At 43.1% G+C, this 12,069-nt stretch overlaps 1 protein-coding gene across 1 annotated transcript; it reads right to left on the bottom strand.

Annotated features, from left to right (window-relative positions):
* Positions 1–308: 308 nt before the first annotated feature.
* Positions 309–10,536, bottom strand: tdrd6a (tudor domain containing 6a). Its single transcript, XM_070849864.1, has 9 exons — positions 4,827–10,536; positions 4,067–4,096; positions 3,884–3,963; positions 2,713–2,767; positions 1,659–1,711; positions 1,512–1,575; positions 1,225–1,289; positions 667–706; positions 309–397 (listed from the first exon to the last, which is right to left on the bottom strand). Exons 1-9 carry the CDS (start codon positions 10,534–10,536, stop codon positions 309–311), a joined length of 6,186 nt encoding a protein of 2,061 aa, XP_070705965.1.
* Between the last annotated feature and the right edge of the window lie 1,533 nt (positions 10,537–12,069).

Raw genomic sequence — 12,069 nt, 5'->3', positions numbered from 1 at the left:
CCAAAGAATTATGTGGCAGTTTATCAGAACAGATCTGAAACACAACAGAGCTCCAAGTTAACGCTGAGCGAGCACACGGACGCCGACAACAAACTCCTATTATGTACCAACAAGTTTTCCTGGACAGAGGTACTTTTCACCAGGTGGCTGTTTTTCAATAGGAACAGTGAAATAATAAACCCAGGGTGCCAATGAGCACTTAGAGAACAAACAACAAAGAACAAAACTGAACTTGAACCCGTCTGATAAAACTTAAAATCATGTGCACTTGATTCGTTTCCATCTGAGGCACATGGAGGAAACGGTCGTCACTCCTCTGGCTGCTGCTCAGGCAGGAGATCAGCAGGCCCATCAGTAATGATCAGGGAGAGATGAGTTATCCTCGACAGCTGGCCGTCTAAAAAGGAAGGAAAGAAAATATTTGGTGTTGCACCCAACACACATCACACAAGATGGAGCAGTGCCTCAAAGCCTGACAGCAGATGAAAAAGGACTCTGTTCACTTCACTTTAATGACAAAAATCAGGACCCAAGTTTAAAAATGGCAGAGAGACCGATGAGAAGGTTCTTCAGATTTGTAGTCTTTGATGTATCCCACTGCTACAAGACTGTTTAATTTCACCCATAACATATATATTTGTAAGATCAATAATTAATACCACTTACCATCATCAAAAGAGGTTGACATTTCTTCATCACTGAAGTTCTGAAAAATCATCAACAAATTAGAGTTTAGACACTTGAATTCCACATTAGTATCCCTGGTTTGGATGTTATTAGGAATATGTTGTTTACATGGAATATTAAAAAGCTGGTTAATCATATCCCACATGATTCACACTAGATCCAGGTCTCTGACCATTTGTGTGCAGTGTTGGCAGTCTTGGTTTTTCATCATCTCAGCCACCATGTTCTGTACCAGAAGCAACCCAGATAGCATGCAACAGTATCCTGGTGTCTATCAGTACTCCAGATCTCCCAAAGCTAAGATTATCCAGGTTTCTGCAGCCAGGACACTGTGTTTACATGCTGAACATCCCAGCAGCATATGAGTGTCTAATCAACACCGTGTAATGTCACTCAGTCTACAGCTACTTACACCTCCAGACACCCTCTGTCCATCTGTCAAAGTTGTCTCTACACATTTGGACATCAAACCCTTTTAACTTCCTATGTTAGAATTAACTCAGCCATCAAAAAGCATCTTTTTTTGCACACAGTTACCTCTTTTTGCTCGGGGGGCGTATGCACCAGCTGCTCACTGTCCTGTGTGTCGTCTTTTTGTGCGTCTGAAAGAACATGGAGGAATCAGAATAATCAGGCTGACAGACCAGCAGAGTGTGGGTCTGTTTCTGCACTCAGTGCGATTAAGTTTCCTGTCAAACCTGTCTGTTGGGATCAGTGTTAACACTGACGAGCAGACTTATTTAGGCACTAAATAAGAGGTTTAATGAAAATTCATTTAAGATATGAACTGAAACACATGGCTGCTTGTTCATCCAGTGTGATACCTCTGCAGACGTCCTTCAGACAGATCTCTCCGACGAGACAGGTCACCTCTTCTATCAGGTTACTCTAAGAAGCAGCAACATGTCAGTGATGCGATGTTTACTTTACAGATTGTGTTGATTATTTATCACATTTATATGATCTATTACCAAATCTGGACAGGGAACTATGTGGCTTTGTGGCTCAGTGTCAGATGGCAGAGCTGCAAATACAAAGAGGTGACACAAATATCACATGTTAGTGTTTTTAATAAGCAGTTGGCCACAATGAAATATACTAAAGAAAGAATGCAAACACAACCAAGAAGAGGGATGTGGAAAAAATGTTCAACAGTCCAACTTCACATCTAAACAATCAAGATGATGGAGCAAACCAGAATATATTTTCAAACCTGGGCCCCTTTGTTACATATTTTGGGTTTGAAGTGACTGCTAATGGAACAGGTCCAGTAGATCGTCTTAGCCAGCAGCCAAGGACAGGCTGTAATGCCGTCCTTCAGAACCACTGCACCTGATCAAAGTCAGTCGACAGACAGACTCAGGATGTCATTCTAAGCGCCTGACAACGTTATGAAAACGCTCCCTACAGAGAGAGACCTGTAAGATCCCTTTTGTTTAGCCAGAAGTTGTTATATCACTTGGTTCAAGCCACCAGACTCCACTGACAAAACCCCTAATTTTACAAACTGTCTCAGTCTGTTATTGTGTGACTTTGGTGTCTTATAGGGTTAGAGTGGATCCAACTGCTGTAACACACAATAACATAAATAAACTAAACAAATTGAGGCAGCAGTAGATCTCCTGTGTCCTGCAAGGTAAAATGTTTTTGTTTATGGAGTCTGATTTGAATAGCACAATGCAACAGCTGTGTCTGGTTAAACATCTCTGTAGGGATCCTTCCTGTAATGTTGTCAGACCCTTAGAATAACAATCTCACACTGTCAGTGGCAAAAACAAGCAGTTTTAGTGGACGTACTCTGATCAGGTGCCCTGAAGGATTACAGCAGCTCATTCACTGGCTGCTCTCAGCTGCAGGTGGACACAAAATACTGGACCAATTCCAAATGTTTTTGTACCTACCAGTTTAAAAACACCAGAGTTATCCTTTAATGAAGAGTCTTGGCCTCACCTTTAGTCCAACCTGCAGTATTTATTATTGCCCGTTTCATGGTGTATTATACATGTTGTGTTAAAAATGACTCACCAAGCACTAGTTCCTGAGGCAGCTCCCTATAAGGAGCCATCGATTCATTGTGGACCTAAAATTTAAGACATTTTAAAGTAAAGATAATTTCACACACAATGAATAAACATAACTGCATGTATAGTACTTTACATACAAGAGGAGCAACAGGCCTTTATTCACAACAGTATAACAAATTCTACAGTATTCAGCTCTGAATAGCCTCTTAGGTTTAAATGAATTCTGTGTTATCTGCTCTGCACTGTCGCTATACCACAGAGCTCGAGGCCCAGAATAACACTGCAGGTGTGTATAGTTCGCATGGGGAAACTCAGTGTGATGCAAATTACCATTTCCTCTGCTGTCATACTGCTGAGACCATCATCTGTTGCACTGGTGATTTCCCTGCCATCACTTGGCTCATTTGGATCTGCAGTGCAAAGGACAAAAAACAAATTATTGATAGCACAGTGCGTACTGAGAAGAGATGCTGAATGTAAGTGATAAGATTAACAGTGGAGTGTGAGACCTGTGCAGACTTCTGTCAAACAGGCCTCTTCAATATCATCACCCTGAGAAGCAATGAAGAGAAAATTCACACATCAGATGTCGCAGGTTTTGCAGTTTGACTTTAGAAATCTGTGGATACAAACTCATTACCAAGTTTTGAGAGGGAGCGGAGCAGATGTTTGGCTCACTGGCGGCTGTGTCAGTGACAGCTAACAAGGCTGCAGACAAAAAGAGATTATTTAGGCAGAGAACTAATGTGTTACATAAATGCTTCGGAGTGCTTTTTTCCTGCTTATGAAAAGACAAGAGCACAACTGAATGAGATTAAAATGATTTGCTTGGTTTCCTTATTCCAAAAATGGCCCTGCCTACCACTGTGTTTTACTACTTCGTAACTATTTGACCCAATAGGGAATGTTTGCATTTCTGCATTTCTATTGCACACAAGAATAAAAAAGCAGAAGCCTGAGGTTTTAAAACCAACAATTCATTTTGGCAAACAAATATCCTGAGATGCTGTCATCAAACCTGAATACGTATCCTTGTGATGTGCCAAGGTGTCCTCTTCAGTCTTTGAGTCATTCTAAAACAAAAAGATTATCCATCACCTGAGGCCTCAAATGTCAATACTGTCTCAGAACACCACCAAACATGACTATTTAAACTATTTATGTAACATTACCTCGACATATGTGGCAACACATGGCACCTCTTCCTTTGTGACACCATCTCCAGCTTCAATTTCATGCTCTGTAGGAGCATCTGTGAAGACAATCACACCACAGCATCAACATATAGTGAGCCGGAGGTGTAGGTGTGTTGCAGGGTTAGAGTCAGGGAACCCCTTACCAAACACAGGACGCACACAGGGGGGAAGCTCCAATTCTGTCTGAATCTACAAGACAACACACAAGAGACAGTGAGGGATTTAAAAAAAAATAATGTCCATGCAATTATTTTATCTATTACTAGTTTTTCCTTGTGTTTTGAAACATGGAGCACCAGAAGACCTCATCTCACTGTGTGCTTTTGACTGGAGAGGAAGTACAGCTCAATAGCAGCAAATCACACCAAACCTATAAAATGTGTTCTCTGGTTTAACTTTTACAAAGAAGAAAGTACTTTTATGTTTAGTGTGAAGTGATAAATGACTTCACATACCTGCTGTAAGTCTTCAGTAATCTTATCAGTTGTCTCAAACAGATCAATGCTCTCTCTGTGACAAACAGCTTCACGGGGAACCTTTAGAAGAACACGACACCCAATTAGATTTCATCAAGTCCATCTACCCTCAAGTCAGTGAGATCATTCTCTCATAAAAAACCACACAACTTACCATTTTCACAGTTGTCATGCTAAGAGAATTATCCCTTGTACTGTTGTTCTTGCTCTCATGTCTTTCCTCAGTTGTATCTGGAAATAAAAGGGGAAAAAAAAAAAAAAAGCAACAAATTAACTTAATATCTTCACACAATCACTGACCATGTCCTAACAGGTGACCATCAGGTGTCACGTTACTTTCCATAAACCAATTTACTTTTAGCTGCTTCTTTGATGGGCTAGAAATACACCATATTGTTTACTACACAAACAAAAATAGAAGGAAAAATTCACTTGTTTCTTACCAGAAATATTGATGAAGTTAATGATGCTTTCCACGCTGCGGTTATTCACCTCTTCAGGCAGAGACTCCAAGTCAGTCGATGCCACGTCCGACTCATCTATGGCCAACTGAGTATTTAAGTCATCTGGACTAATAGTGTCTGACGCTGAAGCGCTCTCCTCTTCAAAAGTCAAAACACCTTGGTCATCTTTGTTATCCAGTGGAGGTAATTTGGCTTCATCTGTGCTGCGATCACCTGGCAAACTGTCTTTGGGTTCAGTTTGAGAGACCACCGTTGTGGAGACTATATTCTCCCCTTCATTGGAACCAGCTTCTCTCAGGGTCTCTGCTGTACTCAGTCTCTGAGGCCCAGTGGTCATGTTGCATTCTGACACAATCAGATCCCTTTCTTCTTCTGCCACAGACTCAAAGAGAAGAGACTCTTCAGAGCTTTTATTGTGCTTTGGACTACTTGTTAGTTTTGGGACCTCACCTGCTGTGTGAGGGTCAACAAGCTCGCCAGCACTCTGCTCTTCAGTGTGGTCTGTCTGAGAGTGAACACAAGCTGCAGCAATATCCATTTCTTGGCTTTGGGGATACGCTAGTTGATCCTCAGGTAGTGCAGTCTCGTTCACAGTCGAGGCACACTGCTGTGGCGTTTCATATGAAGTGGTCTGTCCAACTGCACCAGCTTGGTTTCCTGTCACAGACGTCTTCCACCAGGTTTTCAGTGTTTCGTTTATCACCTGGCCCTCACATTCCACCTGCACCAGGCATTTGATTTTTCCTTCCTGCCTTGTTACTCTAGTGACAGTCAGCTGTAACACTTTGTCTGTTGTAAGTGCTGATAATTTGCTGACTGCACCACTGTCCCAGCATCCACGTGAAGCGTCAAAACCTTCAAGCTCACACAGAAATGCCTGTGGAGGAGTTTCCATCAGGTCAGGGGGCACCTCCCTCACATCTGTAACATTGACTCTGGACTTGTTTCCGTAGTCCACAAAGAGCACAGACAGATCGTCTCCATCTTTGTCAATGACCTCTGCACGGTACCAAAGCTGATCGTTTGAAAGGAGAGCAATACATGGACTGCCAAGGGAGAGAGACTGTGGGTCAGTATGTTTGAGAACAGCTGCATTCATAACTTCTGCAACACTTGAGGTTATCTGATCAAGCTCTTCTGAGTCCGCAGTGTGACACCAAAATGTCTGAACATCATTTGTAGTTGTGATGTAGACCTCTAACTTTTGACCCTCTGAAAACTCTCGGCGGTGGTAACGGAGAGAACTGGAGTTCACTATCGATTCCTGTGAGTCCTCCAGCATTTGCCTGATGTCAGAGTCCTGGGCAGATTTTTCTTCAACTTCAAGCTCAAGTTTCTCTGAGGCGACTGTTGAGCCATCAGTTGTGCATCTAACAGGTGCTTCACACAAAAGATTCATACCACTGTCTCTGAGCCTGACTTCCCACACAGATCCTGACTGCCTGATGAACCGGCAATTGAGTACCTTTTCTGCATTACCACCGATGTCTTCTCTGAAAGCTGACACCTCCTCTGGATCCAGCACATCTTTTCCAAGAGTATTTCCCATCATACAGTGTGTGCTGTATAAAGGAAGTAGCAAGAAAGACTTATGGAGTCTGCCCATCTTGGAAATTGGCACCATTGATGTGTTTCCAAAGTCAATAAACTCAACGAGAGCCATTGTGTTACTGTGGATTTCTCTTACAACTGCTCGGTACCACGAGGAATCATCTGCAAACTCTGCTTGAACAAGGTCACCTGGATGGACATCTATGATGTCACCAGTTTTGGGGGTGAATTGGGGATCATTGAGCTTTTCCACTAGGGAGAATATTTCATCCTCCTCTTGGACAAGCTGTACATAGAAACTAGATGGGCTGTTGCAGTGTGAGACATAAACATCAGCTTCCATACCTGATGTGATGGATTTTGAGGGTAGGTCTGCAAGTTTGGGGAGTTTCTCAACACGGTTTTCCTTCTGACATTCTGTGCCAGGTGACTTGGACTCGATGAGCTGTTTGGTGTCCGTGGGAATACTCTCTTTTCTTGGTTTGATATGGGTGCCGGCCAGATCAGAACCATTTCCAGTATTGCCTGGTGTCTTTCCACATGGTTGCCTTTGGTGAGGTGGTCTGTACAGCTCTAATGGAAAAGCCTTGACCTTCTGGAATGGCTTCCGAGCAGAATGTAGATTTATGTCGGCATCCCTCATTTGACATGCTGGTTTTGGGGCAGAGAGATTTTTCTTGATGGCCTGTGTGTGATCTTCCACTTCTGCAGCTTGTTTAGGGACAGCTTTTGTAGTCTTTTGTCCAAAGTTTGCTGAAGCCTCGAGTGCTCTCCGACTCTGGAATAAAACCTGCTCCTCTGTGTGCATCTCAATCTGAAACATTTTCTTAATCTTTGAATTAATCTGAGTGTTTCCGTGATACAGCTCAACCAGCAGTCTCCCATCAGGTTCTCGTGCCACCACCAGTGCTCGGAATTTACATTCTGTAGCATTTGTCTCAAACCAGCTGTTTGCCGCGTTGGGAACATCAGCAGGGACATCAGAGAGACGACATACAACTGCTTGCACAGGCACAGACATGATGTCATTAGCCTCCCTGGGAACTGGAAGCAAGTCCGATTTTTCCACTTCAATAGTGTCACCATAATCCACAAAGTGAACCAGAATCACTGGCTTAGTGGCCTTGATCTGTGCCCTGTACCACTGCCCATCAGTGTACTTAGCAAAGCACAAAGTTCCAAACACTGTTGGGAGCTTTACATTCTCTAGCTGATGGCACAGATTGCTCACTTTGATCTTGAGATCTTTTATCACATCAGCATTCCTCTCGAGCTGGCAGTAGAAGTGGCGGACATTGTTCACACATGTCACTGTGACCTCTTCCTCTGTTCCAGTTTTGACGTTGTGCGTAGAGTAGTAGTACGTGTCCAGTCGAAAAGATGGCCCACCAGCCTTCTTGGGAGGCATGCTCTTGACTAGATTGACCATACTGGTGGACACACTCTCAAAGGGAGTTTCGAGATCCACAATGTTGAAAACTATCTTCTGCTCGCTGTACATAACAGCATATATGGTGCACTTCAAAATCACAAAGTTGGATGCAGCAGTTTCCACAAAGTTTTGGAACTTTGCCACTGCTTCGTCGTTCCACTCATTTGTGGCAGACGTGGGGTCAACAGGGTTTAACAGACTGCATCGAAAGGCTTGGCCGTGCAGAGCGAGGAATTCGGGGCAGATCCTCCTCAGGTCGTAGAGGGAGACCATCTCTGTCTGGCCGTAGTCAACAAACAACACGTCCACATGAGGCGTTTCATGTTTGTGAATTACAAGGGCCCTGTACCACATTCCATTATCAGGGTGACAAGCAACACAAGCAGTATCTACAAGAGGCTGAAATTTACTTCCTGCATAATAAGCCTGGATGTCATGCATGAGCAATTTCAAGTGCCCAGCATTGTGTACAAGCTGGCACCAGAAATCATTTGGGCTTTCAATGTAGGAGACATTGACATCAAGAACACTTCCAATGGGAAACATGTGCTCCTTGAATGAAGGAATTCTTCTTTCATTACGGGCAGGGCCTGTTGTGTTTGGGGTCTGGAAAGACATCCCATTGTTCGTGCACAGTCCTGAGAGTCTGGTATCTGGAAGTGGTATGGGAGGAAGAATGGCAGGATGAGTGGTCATTTTGGGTTTGGGTTGTCTCTGTAGCTCAGTCCTTTCAGCAAAACCAGAACTACACATCAGTGTGGTGAGATCTTTTTCTCCATAAGCTTCAGGATCTGTTAGTTGGACAACATAGCCCTCATCATATTTTGCTGTCACATGTACTCTTAGTACTTTATCTTTGACCGCTTTGATGAAAAACTCACAGGCAGTACGACTCCATCTTCCTTCTTTCGGCCTGACACCAGCCAGGGTGCATTTCAGTGCTAGGTGTGGCAGCTTTTTGAACTTGTCAGGAAGGACCCTGACATTATCTCCGTCAACCACTTCGGTGTTTCCATAATCAATAAAGAACACCTTGATTTGTCTCTCACCAACTTCAGCCACAGTTGCTCTGTAGAAGTCACCATCTTCTGCCTTGGCAGCACAGTAGAGCCCAACAGTTGGATTCCTCACCACATCTTTATTCACTGAATCTTTGTAGAGATGGTAGATACTATCCATAAGTTCATCCAACTCTTTTGTGTGGTTCTGCATTTGGACCCAAAACTCTGATGGGTCAGACACGTGCTGAACAACTGCCACATGTGAGGAGTTAAGAAAGGGGTCTTCAGCTGGCAAGTTCACAGTTGTTTCTTTCCCTTCCTTTTCTTCTGCAGCCTGTCCAGGAGTTAGCATCTTTCTTTGATTTCTTTTTTGCAGAGCTGAATGCTGGCGGCTGTAAGCAGTGGTGCGGATGGCATAATCTCCAAGTGTTTTTTCACACTCCAGCGAGTAGCTTTCCTTGGAACCAAACAAGTTGTTAATGTTTGTGTTTTCATCCCCGTACAGCGTGACATAGTGAACACCCTCAGAGATGCTTTGGTACTCAAATTTGGCAATCACCGTCTTGCACAGAAGAAGTGTCCTGAGATATTCGATCTGACTCGATGTCCATCCAACCCCTTTGTCAATGATTCCATGGAGGGAGCAGATGTAAGTCACAACAGGCATCCTGAAGAACTCTGCAGCCAGAGGTCTTACGTTCTTAACTTGAACAAACTGTTTTGTTCCATAGTCAACATTCAACACTTCCACCACTTTGTTGGCTTGGAATACCTGTTGTAGAACAGAGCGGTACCACCTGCCATCACTTCCTCTTGCAGCACATGGAAACCCAATCATTTCTGGACCTACAATGCAATTGGTCATTCTGCCCTCATAGCACTGTGTGATTTGCTCAGAAAGTTTCTTCAGCTCTTGGGAGAACACCCTCAACTGGCAAAAAATCCGCTGCGGATTTGTTACATCTGTCACTATGACGGTCTCCACAGTTCCTGCAGGCAGCTCTGGGTACATGAAGAACTCTTGCTTGTGCAGTCGCTCACCTGCTCCAACGAAGGTCTGCCGATTGTCTGGAGACGCTTCAGTTCCACTATGGGACTGCAGTGACATAAGGACAGAGTCCAGGAAAACGTCTGTAGACAGCTTCCTGGCAATTCCCATCTCATACATTTGTTTAGATATGCAAGGGATGTGCAGGACAAAAGTTCTGTGTTGCACCAGCACATCTTGTACATGTGCCTTCACAGACTTCCCAGAGAGAGATTTCAGAAAGTCAAATGCCACTGGAGACCATCTGTTCTCAGGTGAGAGAGGTAACACATTGGCTAGGACACAAAATTCCACTTCAGGTGGCAGGTGGAAGTGGCTTTTCTTACCCCATGCCAGCTTAGTTGTAGTGGTGCTACAGGTCACCCCTTTGTCAATGAGAAACACACTGTATTTCAAGCCATTTCTTGAGACTATGCGGGCCCTGTACCAAGTGCCATCTACCTCAACCAAGCACTGGTCACTAGGATACCCTTCAAACTCTTGAAACACGTTTCCAGGATACTGAATGTCTTTGGCCAGGCACTCATAGTCTGCTATCCTGTCCTGGCAAAATTTCCCCCAGAACTCCACAAGCACACAAAGGGGGTGCAAGTGGACTTTGGCGATGTGAATCGTTACGTCTGATCCTCGTGTAGGGAGTCCAAGGATTGAAGACATTTTGGCAGTTTCATGAAGTCCAGCTACCCATGATTTGTCACCTCTCATCAACACAGCTGTGTGGGCACTGGATGTTATCTGGAAAACAAACACAACAAACACACATTAAACTCAACACTGCCACTCACTCACAGAATTCCTGTTCACCTGTATTTTGTAGGACAATTAGTGTTGCAAGTGGAACTAACAATTTTCACATAAGACAAAGAATAGCTACAAACTAATTCCACGTAGAAGAAGAAAGATGATAAACTAGATAATTTACAAACTACAGCCTCAGAAATCACTGAAAAAAAAGTGATCCACAGGTCAGGAATTAGGGTAGATTCCTACAGCAAACAAGTGAAATACCAACACACAAATGTGCACAGTGCTTTTCAGGATTTCTTCCAGGAAATTGGTTTGTGGAGGTGGGAAAACGCTGCCGTATGCCAAAATACTTACTGTGTCCTGATTCTTGTTCTGGTTTTTGATGTTCAAAGGAGCTTGCAAAAAACTTTTTGAGAGCGATGCAGAGGGAAATCTAAAAACATGACGCCAAAACAAGTTTAAAAAGAGATTCACAGTACTGTTAATAAACTGTATGCATTTGAAAACTGAGAGGAAGGGATACTGAAGCTATATACAGTTGAGGTTAAAATGATTAGCCCCCCAGGAATTTTCCTAAAATTCTGCCCAATGTTTGCATCATTGATAAAACTTGATATAATCACACATTCACCAGTGCTATTTAGTAGCTTTTGGTACATTTTGGAATGTAAACTAAATTTTTAGGCTTGCTTTATATCAAATGTAGTGAAAAATGGGGTGGTCAAAAACATTAGCCCCCATGTGAATTTTTGCTTTCAAAACACACCTAATCAACCAATCAGCTCTCAAACCACACCTGTGCAGTCAATTGGCTTCCTAGCAACACCTGAGCATTCAATCAGCATTGAGCTTTACTTAAGGGACTCCAAACAGGGCACTTGAACACATTATTGAGAGGGACTACTCTTACTCACCATGCCAAAGACAAAGGAAATCATTCTTGAGCTCAGAGAGAAGATAGTGGAGGCTCATAATGAGAGGGGAAGGCTATACTGCAATTTCTAGGTGTTTTACAGTGTCTAGAACAGCTGTACGTTGCATCATTGCTAAGTACAAGGAGACAAATTCTGTAAGAAACAAACCTGGGCGTGGTTGAAGATTGTTGCTATACTTGTTTGTTAATGATCGACTTAATGATTAACTAGCTTGGCCTGATATTTAGTCCATCTCCTCTAGAAAAACTGCCAGTTAGCTTAAGTGCATTTTTTACAATCATAGTGAATAATACTGGGTGATAATATAAAATAAAATGAATGGGAGGGAACAAAAAGCCTGTAAAATCACTTACAGATGCTCCATTTCTGCTTTTAAGTTATCTGAATGACCACAGCTCAAACATACTGTTATCTTTATCAGCCACTTCAGACATTTCAACTCAAGTCTCTGAAAACCCTCCAAAAAGTAAACGGAAAACACCTGAAAAATCAGTGCTTTCATTTTTTA

The sequence above is a fragment of the Pempheris klunzingeri genome, chromosome 18 (genome assembly GCF_042242105.1).
Source record: "Pempheris klunzingeri isolate RE-2024b chromosome 18, fPemKlu1.hap1, whole genome shotgun sequence".
Taxonomy (NCBI): Eukaryota; Metazoa; Chordata; class Actinopteri; order Acropomatiformes; family Pempheridae; genus Pempheris; species Pempheris klunzingeri.
This window is presented reverse-complemented; position numbering and strand designations above follow the sequence as displayed.